Below are 16,671 nucleotides of genomic sequence, written 5' to 3'. Positions count from 1 at the left end.
GTGGATATAAAAGACTCAAAGCCACCAACCACACAGTGCCTTGTGTGACGAGCATTGTTGATGGGGCTTTGGCCACTCAATGTCATAGGGTAAAATGGGGGTTAAAAGTTCGAATCTCTCCATGGATGAGTCTATTGGCTTATGAAACCGAGGGAAAGTTCACTTATCAACAAAATAGTCCACGTGAATGTTTACTAGTGTGGACCCCACCAACGATTTTGCCTAATAGGAGTTTTAGTGAGCTAACACAAATTGGCTAATAATGGGTAGCCATATGCATACAACTTCATGGGGTAATGGTTTTTGAGGACACTCCATTGAATTTGTTGACAAAACCTATGTGCCTTCGAATTGAAGGAACGAACAACCCTCAAGTGCACATTTAGAGAAAAGTCACACGATAGTTATTTGACCTACTTGAGCAAGTCCAATGCCTTGGAGTTTCCTATACATGCATTAAGGTTGATGAACCATGCATTAAAACCATACTAAAGAGGAGTGAATGCACAATGGTAGCAGGAGAGGAAGCCCTCCACTTGTGGCATGTAAGTAAAGGGAATACCCTAAAAACTAAGGGTACTCTCTTTATTGATGCTAGTCCCAAAAAACATTCACTCAAATCCATGTAGTTGTCAAGTAATCCAACCATGTGCTAGTCAACACAACCTACATTGACATGTGCTTTCAACATAGCCTACATTGATAGCATAGGCCTATTGATCTATGTGTGTTTAGGTTCTTAGTTATAGGCCACAGACAAGTCAAGTAACCTATGTGACTCAACCTTGTAGGTGGTTGGGGGCATGTGGATCTTCACATAACTTGACTTGTTAGCACATTTTGTAGGACTATGAGGATTTGATGTAGTGCCCTCATATACACGTGTGTTTGCAAGTTGACACTGAGCAAGTTTCAAGTTCATAGACTTGTGTGTGGACCTTCTCTTAGTCGATTCTATGGACTTGTGTAGGTGGGGTGAGGTGTTGTGTCTCTTAGGTGGTGACAACGATAGAATTTGGGACTTGTTCCCATAGAGCTATGGATCGCAACTTGGATGGAAACTTATGGTTGATTTCTCAAGTTTCCATGATGTCCTCGATTGCTTGCTTTCGAATTTGAGGCCAGGATGGGCAATTGGTGAGGGCATTGCTTAGGTTGGTTTTTAACTAGATCGTTGGCACAGAGAATTTGAAAATTTAATATTTTAGTTTTTTATGTACTTTTGTACAGTTCACTATGTGTGGGAAAAAACTCGCAAGATGGTATTGTTTCAGCATTTTGAAACTGTGGATGTACGTGGGAATAATATTAGGGAAGTTCTTGACCCATGGGAACAAGTTCCCTTTCGAGATCCCAGGACCCCAAACCGGCGCTCGAATAGGCTAACAAAAAGAGCGGGTGGGTGACCCAGCTCTTCTAAAGCGGGGGGGGGGGGGAGAATGGTGGGCCAAGAACAGGACAGCGGAAAAGCCTGGGAGGTGATGATGAGCATCGCCCAAGAGAAGGGCCCTCTCTCCCTCTCCATCTCCATCTCCATCTCCATCTCTGCTCCTTTGAAATAGGTGTAACTGCGCGTCGCTGGAGAAGGACTTCCTTCCCACCAAAAGAACTACCTCTTGGCTACTGGTTAGTAGGTCTAATGCTGCTACTACAACAACAGCACAGCACACAGAGAGTGTGTGCGCGTGAGAGAGAGAGAGAGAGAGAGAGAGAGAGAGAGAGAGACGCACAAACGTAGTGTAGATCGCAATCAATGCTAGTGGCATAGTGCTGGAGCACCATCACAAGTAAAGCCCACCGAAAGGGAGGTTTTTCCTTCTCTCCTCTTCTCGCTTGTGTACTTCAACACACGAGAGAGAGGGAGGGAGGGAGAGAGAGAGAATCTGAGAGATGGGGTCTGTCTCGAAGGGCGCGCGCGGTTGCTTCTGGTGGGCGTTGGTAGTCGCCATTGCAGCTCTGGTAGTGGCAGCTGCTGTGACCACTTTCGTCTACCACAAGAAGAAAGGAGCAGGAGCAGGAAGCGGACCTTCATCCTCGCATCACAAGCCTCCAACTTCCCTGGGCTCGGATGCCTATGCACAGGCCCTCGAGATCGCCCTCACCTTCTTCGATGTGCAAAAATGTAAGGCCCAGTGTGTGTGCGTGTGCGCGCGCGCGTGCATTTTCGTCAATCTAGTCTTGTTTCCTTCGTACATTTGTTTGCTATTTGGTCCACGGATCTTCTTCCTGATTCCATCTCACACCATCCTCTTTCTTGCCATAGCCGGTAAGCTCCCCTCAGACAATCCCATCACTTGGCGCCATAATTCTGCCCTGAAAGATGGGGCCGATGTCGGTCTCGATCTCACTGGGGGCTTGTACGATGCCGGTGATCATATCAAATTCGGATTCCCCCTCGCATTTACTTGCACATTGTTGTCCTGGAGTGTGCTTGAATATGGCAAGCAGATGGATGCATCCCAGCTCCTGGACACTACCAAAAGCCATATCAAATGGATCACCGATTATCTGATCAAGGCGCATCCATCGAGTGATGAGCTCTACTTTCAGGTAAAAGCATGGATTAGTTGCATTTGGCTAAACTGCAGTGTGAGACAACATTTTACCTTCTTCAAGCCAAATTTTGCTAGTTAGAGTAATGTGAATGTATGATGTATGATGTATGAAGAAAGGGTTCTGAGCTTGTCTGCCAGGTTCAAATTCTTCTGTGGCTAATACATGACAAACTTTTACAGGTGGGAGACCCTGCTATTGATCACGCCTGTTGGCAACGGCCAGAGGATATGTCTGAAGCGAGACCAACTTTAAAAATAAACGCTTCAATGCCTGGTTCAGACGTGGCAGCTGAGGTGGCAGCAGCCATGGCATCTGCTTCACTAGTCTTCCGCAATGAGCAGCCTTCCTACTCGGAAAAGCTCTTGAATCATGCAAAGGATCTCTTTCACTTTGCAGACGCATCAAGAGGGTCATACTCAGACAGCTACCCATCTGAGCAAACATACTACAACTCTACAGGTTATGGGGATGAGTTGCTGTGGGCGGCTTCATGGCTGTTACATGCAACCGGGGAGGAGAGATTTCTCACATTTCTTACAGGAAATGATGGCGAGCTTTACGCAGAATGGAATGATGCCCCAGCATGGCTCAGCTGGGACAACAAAGTTCCAGGGGTTCAGGTTTGTTTCTTTCTGATTACGACTACTATTTCTATTTCAACTGTAGAAAACGATTTGTCTCCTTTTAATTATCTCCTTTTAAAGGTTAGTATGGCTGATTTGTTGTTACTTTTCAACGGATGGAATGGAGTTTGTGGTTATCATCATCACCATCTTTGTGTCTCGTGGATTGACAGTGATAGCTTCATTTACAGCACTGTTATTGAAAACGTGCATCTGATCTTCGCTTTCTTAGGAGTACCATTGATTGTTCTAATGCTCTCTTAATACGTGTTTTAGCTTCCCACCAACTGTGTAGCCAGTTTTCTCTCTTTCTAACGACCCTTGAGCTTTGCAAGCTTTTAAGCTCCTTGTTGTCTTGTAACATTTAGTACTGCTAAGGACTCTCTTTCAATCACAATGCCTTTCTTCTATCGACTCCGTTTTGTGTTCCCTATAAAGTGTCATCAATAATGCTTGGGTTTTTCATGTTGAAAGGGTGGGTGTCTTCTGTGTGGTGTTAGGGCATCCTAAATAGCTGAGCAGCAGTCTCGATCTTCCTCTCGGACATCTTTTCAAGATGGTAATCAATGTGGCCCACTATACCCTGAGTTCCTATTTATTAGTGATGTTTTTTTTTCCAGTTCCTTGTGAGCTAAACAACATGGTTTTGGCAAAGTGCTCTTCTTTAATCTTTCCTCTTTTTGGAGGAATTTGGTGTGGGACTGGCCTGATCCTATTTTTTGCTACTTTCATGTGGATTAATGAATGCCGGCCATCTTGCCTGTCTTGATGGATGACCTTGCTGAAGTGTCTTGAGGATATGCAACACTCTTTTTAATGTTTCGGATAACACATGGATGTCTGCATTTGGATATCACTTCGAGCGAGGACCTGTATCGACTGCCCAGGAACTCTTCTTGCTCATTATGATGTGATTTTTGGTGTGTTGAGTTATCGCCATTGGACACATATGGCACCACAGACAAACAGTTTTTCATGCACGAGGACCAACATGGATAGCCCTTCTTCTTCACGGTGTGATTTTAGCTGTTTGTTGTTGTCTTAGTATTGGACATTCCGACGATTAGTATAGACTGGGGCTCGTCGCATTAGATGGTAGTCTCTTACTCTTCAATACATTTGAGATATTCGACCATTTAGTAGAATGGCAATGAGCGCGAATTTCAGCTTCAACTCTAGCCATACCTCCACATGTAGTACTTACCTGCATCTCGCTTATTGAGATAGAAGTCTAACAGGAATTGACTTTGCAACCAGTTTTCCTTTTAGTCTCGTATGATTTAGTCCTCTTCTGCCAATTTTCTGGTTTTCTACAGTTGAAGTTCACAGTCTGCGTAAACAATTGTGGGCAGTTTATGCTCGGAGGTCCCCCTAGGCCACCAAAAGAATGTGGTATAACTTTTGCTTACATCAATTCTATACCATTACCGATTGTTGTAGCACTATCTTTGGCTATAGTACCCTATTATGATGCAGGGAGACTGAACACCGAGTTTAGAGAAGCAGTAGATTACCCAGCATTTGCGTGTGATTAATGTGCTTTTCATATGGGGGTTGGAACATATGACATGGGACGACCATTTTCTAGCTTTTTGTCCCAATCCCATCTTATCCTCGTTCCGCCCTAATCATGTCTCCATGTTAGAGCCCCCTCTCATGGTGACAAGGGATGGTCCTTGTCCTCATCCGTGTCCCCAAAACTCATCCCATGTCACTTCGGGATGGACGCTAGTGTTTGAAGGTGCATTGAGACAATTTTTCCATGTGAAGGTGTTAAAGGTGTTTGGTCTATGAGTATGAGTTTCCGCAGTTTACATTGTTTTTTAATGGACAAATGGTGCGAGTGTTCCTTTGACTTGCCCATTGTCTTGTTGAATAGTTGTTATAATTATATCAATTCCCCCCTAAGTACATTAAGTTCGTTCTTAGATCTGTCATAAACAGGATGACAGATTCAAGTGCATGGGCAATAAGTTGTAGTTGCTTAACTTCTGCTGCGTTTAGGTGTGTGCGCGCGTACACTAGCTGCGTACATGCATTAGGATGGCCAAGTTCCTCTAGCTTGGTATGTGAAGACGAGGGCCAGCAAAGTGGAGAAAAGAATACAAAAAAACTGAATGCGCAGATAAATAGAATGGAAGTAGAAAAGTGAATACAATGACCTCTGCATGAGGTACAAGGTACAACGAATCAACATGGAGCATTGAATCAGCATGGAGTGGTAGGACCATTGTCAACTGCTGAAGAAACCAAACGAATGGTGAACTTTGAAGGGCTCCAAGCAGAGGGGAGGAGTGCACAGGGTGGGCCTAAGAACACTTGGAGAGGTGTTTGGGCTTCGTTGGAGCTGAACAGTCACAGGCGGCATGAAATACAGGGTAGCGTGTGTTGTCGCTTGTATGGATCCTGAAAGACAGCTGCCAACCAGCATTTGATAGATGCTGAGCTGCACAGATGAAAGCTGTTGCAGATGGAGCAGTTCAAAAGCGACAAATATGTTGCTGGTGTAGCTGCATGGGCAGTACAGGCATCGAACAGAGGGCGAGATAGCATTGCGGCTGTGTTTGGAGGTCTGGGAGCAGTCTCAAGGCTGCGGCAGTTGAGGAACATTGGCTTTTGCAGTGGTGATGGCAGTAGAGGCCGTTGAGCCACTAAAATTAAAGGCCTATGTTAAATCAATGTTATCATGCATTTCGGCCTAACTTACTCCATAAAACCAGCCTTAAAAAGACCATACTCATTTCAATAAGACAAATGCCCAAAAGATCAATTGCTTGAAGATAAAAATGCAATAAGCTTCAAGCAATTTGTCAAAATACAATAAGCCTCAACCTTACACATCAGTGGAGCTTTGGTACTCTGTACACTAACATCAAAGGTTCACTTAACTTCAGAGACGGTTCTCTCCTGTTGAAGTTCAGTTGCACTTTCTCGCTCTAAGATGAATTAAACTCGCGGCTGAGTTGTGTCCAGTGTTCACAAAAAACCGAGGTTTAATGTTAAGTGAATTGCAAATTTAAAAAAAGCCTTCAAAATTGAAAGAAGGTTTAAAACCTCGAACTTTTAAAAAAAAATTAGTTATAAAAATGGTAAATACAGGTAATTTGATTCAAAAATCCCTGCAAATATTTGAGTTAGAGGTTTTTGTATCTGTTACAAAAAATATTTTTCGTGAACACTGGTTGTGTCTGTCTTGTTTAACCAGCTTCAAACAAGTGCATCGATTTTGAAGTGTGCAGAGGGACACCACTCGTTGAATGCAGGTGTGTCTGTTGAAACATGTGCACTCCATCTTGAAGAGCAATTTTGTTAATGCAGGTACTTCTGGCAAGGTATCAACTTCTTCAGTCACAATCGGTGTCTAGCACGTTTGGTAATTACAGGAATACGGCAGAGCAATTAATGTGTGCCCTGCTTCCAGATTCTCCAACAAGAACTGACAAACGCACTGATGGTGGGTCCCTAGTCTTTAGAGTTTTGCTTCCATGCTTAACTGACTCAGCAGGCTGTGTCTACAAGGCAGAACTGATTTACATAATCCATAGTTCAGTTTCTGGGAAAACGTTTTTCAGATCTGTTGCATAATGTGCCTGCTAGCGGTTCAGGTTGAAGACTTGCCAGGTTGTGTTAATGTGGCCACAATTGGATTATGCAGGGGGCCTCATCTGGGTAATCGAGTGGAACCCGTTGCAGCATGCAGTAAACTCAGCTCTTCTTGCTCTGATGTACAGTGACTATATGTATACGGCCAAGTCCAAGGACTTGAGTTGTTCAGGCCAAAGTTTCTCCTCCCAAGATCTTCGCAACTTTGCAATGTCGCAGGTTTGCTTGAAAATTTCGCTTCTGTTTTCCCCTACACAGTTTGTCTTTGGTTTGCGCATGATAGATAACACACCCCATTGCTGTATGATAAACTTGATATAATGGGGCGGTTGGTTTGATCAGGCAAACTACGTATTGGGTCAGAATCCATTAAGTATGAGCTACCTTGTGGGCTACACAACCAACTATCCAAAGCAAGTACATCACCGTGCAGCATCCATACCTGAGGATAACGTGGTCTATGGCTGCAAGGATGGTTTCCAGTGGCTGTCAGCCCCTGGGGGAAACCCAAACATTGCCATGGGTGGGCTTGTAGGTGGTCCATTTCAGAATGATAGCTTCATCGATAGCCGCAACAACTCCATGCAGAATGAGCCCACCACATACAACAGTGCAGCTATGGTGGGGTTGTTGGCTGGCTTAACGTCCACTTCTCAGGTCACACTTACTTCTAAATGGGCTTAATCTTCAGTGAGCTGCTGTTTTTGGTCACAGAAAAACGCAGGTCTGTGGCAACATACATACATGCTCAATGCTGAGGTATGGCAGATGCTGTAAGCTGGTTGGTTTGTTGTCCCGAGTGGCAAAAGCTGGTTATGTGTGCAAAATCATGGATGCTCATCAGAAAGGCATGCTGCAATCAAAAGTAATTAGGAGACAGGATCCATCTCATCATACATGTACACATACGGGTCGTGGATTCGAGAAAGCTCATGTTAGGTGTAGGTAAAGGTGAAGTAGCCCACAGTCACTTGTTCGAGTGTTCGAGGAGGAGAGATGACTTGACTGAGGAGCGAGGTGCCCACGCACAATTTTTCTCTTCCCCTTCGAAGTACTGCACAAGTTATGTTCAAGTCCCAATTTTGCTGTAGACTTCTTCCTGGTGCAAGGTTTCTGTTGCCTCACCTTTTGCACTTTGCTGCAAAAGGAAATTATATGTGGAGAGTATAATTGGAGAATGACGTGCTGGGTGTTATATATAAACCAAGTCTTGAATGATCTTTTTGGGTTTACATTCTGCAGTGGCAACGGGTGGTTCAGGGAGGGGGGTACCCACCTTTATTGAAATACCTTTCATTTATATGGATTAAGTCTATAACTATGATGAAATCTAAGTATGTTATACATAATGTTAATGAAAAATAATAGGCATCATCTAAAACACGTAATTTGATAGACTCAATGTTTCTTTAAACTTGTTTGCATGGGCCAAAAAGGCCAAAAACCAAGAAAAACCGAAGCTTCTTGACATCAAAGAGAGAGAGCTCAAGTATTTGAAAGCCCATGTTCTTGACATGGGAAAAGGCAAGTTAATGTCCGGTATGGAGCAGAAATTGTAGGTGCATGGGCCGATTGTGGTATGTGGGGGCATTTAGGCAGGATTCAGATTGATCTGGATGGACAAATTATACGATTAATAACTAAATACAGTAGTAACATTGAACCTTACAGCCCCATTATTGTGAATCATCATCACACTACCTACAATAAGGCGTCTCACACTACCTACAATAAGGCGTCTTATCAACCCTATTCTCTACTTTCTGTTCCCACCCTCATTAAAATCAACTACATTATCAAAGTGTGCAAAAGCCTAGATTAGATGTAGTTGAGGGCATCAAGGATTGGATGCATGGCACCAAAGGAGACGTGCAACCACTTTTGGTCCAATATTAGCCATAACATCTCCAATGATGGAGCAATAGTGCCATCCTCAAGCCATGGAGCATAGCGCTTACTGTCTAATTGGCACAATACAATATTAATTAAAGTTGCTTGTACTATGCAACAATTTGTGTTCTTGGCACATGCTAGAGCATCACTAGAAGTCTCATGTATCGAGTGAGTATTGGTTCCAACTGTAAGTAATTGCAGTATATAAATAGAGCACCCTCATAAGAAAAAAGTATTATCAATCAAACAATGTGATTTGATTGTCCAACATAGCTAAGACAGGCTTACTTACAAGTAATTGGGCCATTTTAAGGTTTAAGCCCCCAATTTTAGCCTTCAAAACAGTTAATAGTCTTAAAACAAGACGAATACTTTAGCATAAGAGAAGGGATCTTTAACACTTAAAGGAAAACTCTACATTTGGAGAAGGCAAATCTTTTTTCCTTTCACATATGAAATAGCTAAGATATCAAAGAAGGCAATCATTGCATATATGAAAGACCTAGTTATAAAATTGAATGCATAAATGGAGACTTGATCAAGGATTCTTATTTGTCTAATCCTAAGGATTTCATAACATGAAAAGAGAAATGAGAACATTAGAGTCTTGACTATAGTTGAACTAAATTTGGAGGTAAATGATCACCTAAAAGGGCTAGTCTAAATCCACCAAAATGTTATGAGGCAACTATAGAGGAACGAGAAGGGATTGATCTCTTGTAAAAGGAATTGGTCTAGGATAACACAAATGAATGCACTTTGAATGGACAAACTAGCTCTAGAAGGGGGAGAACTAATCAAATTTGAGATTACTTGAGCCTTACTCCTATTTTGGATACCAATAGTCTACTTATTTTGGAAAACACATCAACATTGAGGATCCCCAATAGGATATTGTAAATCTAATCTAAATCCAACACATTATAATTGGCAAATTCTCAAGGGACTATTTATGAGAAGCTATTAAAGCTCATTCTTGAATAGAGAACTAGTAAGAGGGTGATTGGAAAAGTAAAATAAAATAAGAACCACAAGTAGTTAATCAAGGGTCAATAAGCTCTTTTGATCCCTAATGAAAGAAATCCAAAAGATATATTAAGGAGAGAAATCACATTAAAACAAACCTCAAGAATAGAAGTGCTTTAATACCCATTTATAATATCTAGATGATCTTGGTCGTGAGGTCGTGTGGGGTTGTTTGGCACGTTTTAGGAGCTTGCCTAGAGCCATTAGAGCTAGTGTTGGGCCCGTTTAAGTCTCGACATTTAAATAGGTGCTACAAGGTGGTATTAGTAGGAGAAGTGGTACCCTTGTTGAGATTATTAACATTTAAATTCTTCTATGTCTCTAGTTAGCAGGATACACATCAATGATTTGCTGTTTGATTGTTCTACTCATTTTGCCGTTTTTTTTTGCTAAGGTAAAACTCCCTACTAGTAATCTCACTTTTCGATCCCACTAGTAGCCTCACTAACAACATTGCTTTTGTTAGGTAAAGTTGCCCTCTTGTATTCTCGCTAGCAATTATATTCCTATTTCCACAGAACCCTACTTTATTGTCAAGATTGCTACGCAAGTAGATTTGTTCTTGTTTCTTCTTGTTCTCTTAAAGGTCAAACCAAGAAAAAGGTCATAACTATAGTGGGTAGTTTGCTCGTCAAAACACGCCTCATGTTCAGTTAAGGTGGGAATACCACTGAATCAAAGAAACGTGCACTAAGATCACATGGATCATGCTTGTCCATAGTTCTAGGTCTAGGATATACCACTATAAGCACAATTCCACTGAATTGATGGGTACGGTGGAGTGGCATAATGGCAACTCATATTCCATCTCAATTTCTTCATGGCATTGTGCTTTCCATCACTATTAGAGTGGGTGCCCTATTGCACCCATCAAAGATGCACAGGGCATAGGTGTCGTGTTGGACAAGTGCCTTTTCACTTCCACGAGGATGCTTGGCTCAACGTAGGGATGCATCTACTGAGAGTCGTAATGATTGCTAATTGTAGAGAAGAGAAGGCCTCAACGTAGGGTTGAGTGGACCACATGGATGCTTCTATTGAGTGTCGTAACGATTGCTAATCAGTGATGTCTTGAGATAATCGCTTGAAGGATGGGATTGCACATACAATCAATGTTCATGACTAGTTAAAGAGGAGGATGAAGACATTGTGTGCCTTTGGACATGTAGAAACATGGAATCTATGCTATGAACTGCATGCTTCACTAGGGTGGAGGTTTAGGAGTTCAATTGAATCTGTCATCCACTTAGCACCTGAGAGCTTCTCCATCTCAATGCTAGAGGGTGCAGTGTTGGCCTTGGTTGTGCAATTTGTGAGTAGCAATAGATTTTTGTTAGTATGGTAGGTAGTAAGGGGCAATGCTTGGTGACCAAGGTAGATGGTCATGCCATGGGCGAGTTTGATGATTGATGGACCATGTTAATTATCCATGCTAGATGGGCATAGGCTTGTTTGACATAACCACTTGAAGAAGTGGGAGTCAATTGTGGTATGTGATGGGTGAATTGGATGGATTTCACTAAGCGTACTGTAGGATTGGCCACCATGGCTCATAGCGACCTTGTAAGCAATGTGTTAATTGTGACCAATTTTGTATCCCACTCCTTCTAATGGATAACTACCAAGTTCCAACCTGTGAAAATGGCAACCATTCCACTTGCTTGAGCATGGTATGAAGAGGAATTAGTGTGGAAAATTTGAGAGAGAACACATGTACTAATGATTTTGATGAATCACTAACCAATTCAATCAAACATCCATGTCTAGAATTGGCACATTTACATACCCACACTACTTTGGAAGCCACTAAATCATCAATGAGTATGGTGTAAATCTTAACTTTGAAAACTATGAATTTGGAATCTCTTGAAGAGCACTTTTCGGTCACATTGTGTTTGCATAAGGCATTACAACTAATCCGTTCAATTTTGAGGAGATGGATTTCCTATCAATGCTTATCTAGCTAAAGCACTTGAGAGGTTTTTAGGCCATGTTAGATACTACCCAACATTCATTGTACACTTTGAAACTAAATCAAGTCTAGCTTGCATAAGCTCTTGAGAAAAGAAGAGTTTGTATATTCTCATAAGAACAAGAATGCTTTTCATACCTAAGAAAATGTCTAATTGAAGTGTTCATTTTCCACCTTGTATGTGCATATTGATGCATCAAGGGAAGGATTACGTGTAGTTGTAATTGTTTGTCAATAGGGGCCTTCCAAACTAGATCAACCTATCTATACTACACAAACAACAAGGTAACTAATTAAGAAATAAATAATAGAGTGACCAAACTAAAATGCATGTCAACCAAAGATATTTCAAAAACTACCGAAGTTACTAATTCAAAAGGTTTTATTTTGACACGTCTAGTTATTAAGGGGTTTCTTCCTTGATACCTCTTGTGTGTGCTAGGAGAACAGCTTCAATCTTTCCAAGATTCCATTTGAATTTAGCAATGCAAGTGTCTATGTCTCTATCAACACAATCCTCTTAACATGGATCACTTCCATTATCATGTGTTAATGATGCATTGTCCTCTCGCTTTATAGGCATACCTCCCAATGCATGTGCAATTTGTATGATGTGTAAAATGGAGTGAAGGTGATTTCCCTTTGAGGATAAGGTGAATGCCATACAAGCTTACAATCTAAAGACAAAAATTGAATCACAAATTCACATGGTATCATCAAGAGGGCATATAAGAGCTTTTTATTTAAAATGATATTATAAGTGCATTCATGACTTAAAGGGTGGATTTGTCTTTCTCATACCTTTGTACTTTCATCTCCCCTAGAGCTAATCTAGATGTGTGGCTTTTGCTTATGCCATGAATACTAATGCATATTGAGTCCATTGAAAAGATAAACATGGTCATTGAAAGGAGGAAAGAGTAAAAAAGTTAAAAGAATGTTGGCATTATCTATTTTTTGTTTTTGGTTTTTTTAAAATGGGAGTAATGTTACTCCCTTTGAGTTCGTATATGACAAACTCCCATGGGTGCATGTAGCATGTCTACAATGGACTTATTATTTCCTCTTGTGGATTTTTCTTTCTCATACCTTTGTACTTTCATCTCCCCTAGACCTAATCTAGATGTGTGGCTTTTGCTTATGCCATGAATACTAGTGCATGTTGAGTCCACTGAAAATATAAACATGGTCATTGAAAGGAGGAAAGAGTAAAAAATTTTAAAAGAATGTTGGCATTATCTATTTTTTGTTTTTCGTTTTTGAAAAAAATGGTAGCAATGTTACTCCCTTTCAGTCCCTATATGAAAAACCCCCATGGGTGCATGTAGCATCTCTACATTGGACTTATTAATTCCTCCCAAAGAGCACAATTCACATATTATCATTGTTTCCCCGCCAAGTCTTTTATATCCACATCCATTAGAAAGAAGTGGCCAAACCTAGGCCATCTTCTTTGTCATATGCAAATCTTTGCAACGCATCCATTAGACACATAATTTTGCATATTTGGGTGGGAGAACAAAATGTCTCAACAATGCTTGATATTTCACATCAAATTTTGCCTCTATAGAACCATACATCGAACTCGCAATTAAGCTATAAACATAATCTCTCATACCTTCTACGCCATGTATGAGCACACAATCACAAACATATCGTTACCCCATTATGGAGAGAGATCACAAATATATAATTGTTCCACTGTGGAGATATCAAACTGTGGAGAGATATCACAAATATATAATTGTTCCACCATGGAGACATCAATTTTATAACAAAAACTATGTGGAGCAAATTCTCTATCCATGATTTTTCTCTTGAAACTACCAATATAGACCATGGCAATTGGTCTTTCCATAGCAATACAACTCGACTAACCTCTTTCAATGATATTCAAGATTTTGTCGCAATTTTTCAACATGGCTTTAGAATGAATACCATTCCTTTTAAGGGATACCCCATCATCAATGTTAGTTCCAAAGCTGCTCTCTCTTGACCAATGGTAATTTTCCAATAGGGATACCTTTACCATTCCTTTCAAGGAATGCCATAATTAATGCTAGTTCCAAAGCTTGAATTGTGTGTGTGTTATTTCTTCATAACATAAGCCCAATAAGTTGTTCATTATAAATGGGAAGCCAAAGATATTGGTATCTATAAGAAGGATAAATGGCCTATCCTTATTGGTGATATATCTGTATAATAGGGCTCAACATAGAGCACCTATACAAATGCATAATCTCATGGTAAAGCACATCCAATATTTATAATGGCATAACTCTAGATGTATATTGAATGGGCCACCAAACTTCTTTAATTTCCTTAGTCTTTAAATATGACCTCCCTTCTCATCAATCCTCTCTATGATACACATACTCTAAGTGTCTTGATTATGCTATTATTCTTTAACTGAAGCAAAACAAATATCAATTTTTGCATGTTAATTATGTCAATCAAACTCTCCATGTGTATCCTACCTATCGAAATTGTCTCACATGGCTATATTTTGATGTCATTTCTAACACCAGACAAGATGGAAGGTATCTTGAGGAATTTCATGTCAATTATCTTGCAACTACATGCATTAACCACATCACGTATACAAGGAATAGAGGTACCATGCTTTTGCATTGTAATGCACTATTTTCACTTGATTACATTAACTGTGGCATTACTCTCCTAATGAAATCCGTTGGGACCAAAACTATGACTTTTTTTCACAATATCTTTCCAATGTTCAATGCAACCAATCTTTACAAAATGTGACAATTTTAAGTGCAATGAACTACCACTATCTTCATTTTGTACGAAACACGTGTCATCTCTCATTTGTCTCTACTTTTTCAAATCAAGCAAGCCTTTGTTATCATATTCTCAAATGTTACTAGAATGGTTGCTTGAATATCAAGCTCCATGAGCTTGTGCTTTCCTTATCAAATACAATATACTCAAAAGACACCTAGTGAAATACGCTAAATGAATGATGGGCTACTACATTCCGCCTTTGACCATCCTCATGGAAAAGCTATACAATATCTAGATACTTGGAGCATTCATCAATCATTAATAAATTTCAAATGATGGTCCATTGGCTAGCAAAGTAGACCTCAAACAAGCACATTGCAATGAGCAAGTATCTCTAATTAATCCACACAAGCAACAAAAGAAAAGACTACCCATATTGCATGAAATACATCATCTCAAGCCTTTCAGTAAGCCAAAGAGACTATTAACCCATGTTGCATGAAATACATCATCTCAAGCATTTCAGTAAGCCAAAGAGACTATTAACCCATGTTGCATGAAATACATCATCTCAAGCGTTTCAGTAAGCCAAAGAGACTATTAGTCTTTATGATCATTAATTTTAAGCTATAGAAGTTTACCTTCTTGCTTGTGACTAAAATTTGACTTGTCCAAAATTGTAGAGACATGTATGGAACCATTGAAACTGTTATGTGCTTATTAAACCAAGTGGTAAGAAAGGACCATGGTTATATTCTAATTTTGATTTACTTTTAGAAATATGCTAACCTTGAATAACAAAAACCACATTAAGTTAAATAACATAAAGTATCATTCATCTTAACTACCATAGTACTATAATAAATCCATCTCATTCAACCTCGCTAGTTATGCCCCATGATCCACCTTGAAAAATATTATCAACTTTTAGTCTTGATTTACCTTTTTGGCCTAGTTTACTAACATTCTTAGTTTAATCTAACCATGCCAATAAAGTGCACATGTCCCTTCCATTGCCTAGGATTGTCACAAAGTGTGGGGGGGTTGCATCCCAATCTATGGAGTCCAACTCCCCCCTCTATTGAGTGCTTTAACTTCCACGAAGATCTCACCAAATCAACTGAGCTAACATAGCAACAGCCTACATTTGGAGTATTTAACTTGAACACAGCATTGCTCACAAACATGTGTAAGCTCTTTCACATTGTTGTCACCACCCATTGGATAAAGCTAAGTCCACCCTATCAAGTTCGATGTCATCTGAAGTCAATGTAAAATTTTTATGATGGTTGCATTAACACCTTGCATGGTTGGTAAGAAAGCTACTCATTTGAATATCCCACCAAATCCATATTGCATATCTCTAGTAACAACATGTAATACCTTGGCTTGCCACAACTTGCCATACGGTGCATCCATCATGTACAATTTTTGTTCAATTGGAGAACCATTCTTGACAAGATGGTGATCTAATACAATATAATGATACAACGATGATGACTCATTATAGGCCATACTATAGAGACCACTAGAATAGGACCAAGGATATCTAGGCAATGGGTGATCAAGCCACCACCAAGGTGCCTTGGAGAGAGAACTTGATGTTGATGTCAATCGTACTAGTACCTGAAAGTAGAGAAGAATCATAACAGTTCTATATCCATCAACAATGCCTCACAATAGCATTACATGATTGTCTTGTTGAAAATGCCTCTGAGCATACATGAGCACGGACTCCTTACCTTTGGCCAAGTCCGCCAAAGTGTCTCCTCATGTGAGCTCACACTAGGAGTCAATCCTGCTCTCTCAAAAAACAACCGAACCTAGATGTCAATCCTAGCTCTAGGATTTCAAAACTTGCCAGACTTTAGCTGATGCATCAAGGAAGCTCCTTTGGTGTGGAAAACGACCCCATCCACTTAATAGTGGGGACATCCAAGAAGAAAAGGGACAAACAGATGCAATAGCTGAGAAAATATTGTATCTTCATACAATGAATGATACTCTTCAATTTGAGGATCCCATGCAATAGTTATGGGAAGAGGGGAAAACATCAAACATAAAGAGGGATATATCATGTGGAAATGCCATAATGTGGACTTTGGGGACCTTACATTAATAGAGTCATGGGAATGAAAAAAGTGTATGAAAATAAAATGTTGAAAATTCGGAGTTTTGGACACTTGAAACAATGTTCCATCTGAAAGGTGCCTAGATTTGAGACAATCTAACAGGTTAGACATATAGCTAAAG

The 16,671-nt window shown here is 40.3% G+C and overlaps 1 protein-coding gene across 1 annotated transcript; it reads left to right on the top strand.

Moving 5' to 3' along the window:
• Positions 1 to 1,488: 1,488 nt before the first annotated feature.
• Positions 1,489 to 7,985, top strand: LOC148029569 (endoglucanase 2-like). The gene is made up of 6 exons (XM_087688443.1): positions 1,489 to 2,122; positions 2,264 to 2,550; positions 2,736 to 3,176; positions 6,498 to 6,633; positions 6,835 to 7,001; positions 7,125 to 7,985. Exons 1-6 carry the CDS (start codon positions 1,891 to 1,893, stop codon positions 7,464 to 7,466), a joined length of 1,605 nt encoding a protein of 534 aa, XP_087544569.1. The 5' UTR covers positions 1,489 to 1,890; the 3' UTR covers positions 7,467 to 7,985.
• Positions 7,986 to 16,671: the final 8,686 nt, after the last annotated feature.

The sequence above is a fragment of the Lygodium microphyllum genome, chromosome 11 (genome assembly GCF_053477565.2).
Source record: "Lygodium microphyllum isolate KBCC chromosome 11, Lygodium_microphyllum_v1.1.10, whole genome shotgun sequence".
NCBI lineage: Eukaryota > Viridiplantae > Streptophyta > Polypodiopsida > Schizaeales > Lygodiaceae > Lygodium > Lygodium microphyllum.
This window is presented reverse-complemented; position numbering and strand designations above follow the sequence as displayed.

Excerpts from the sequence above, each read along its gene's own strand:
- LOC148029569 (XM_087688443.1), top strand. The coding sequence starts at position 1,891 with ATGGGGTCTGTCTCGAAGGGCGCGCGCGGTTGCTTCTGGTGGGCGTTG. Across the intron at positions 3,177-6,497 it reads ACAAAGTTCCAGGGGTTCAG|GTACTTCTGGCAAGGTATCA; the intron begins GTTTGTTTCTTT and ends TTGTTAATGCAG. Across the intron at positions 6,634-6,834 it reads AACTGACAAACGCACTGATG|GGGGCCTCATCTGGGTAATC; the intron begins GTGGGTCCCTAG and ends TGGATTATGCAG.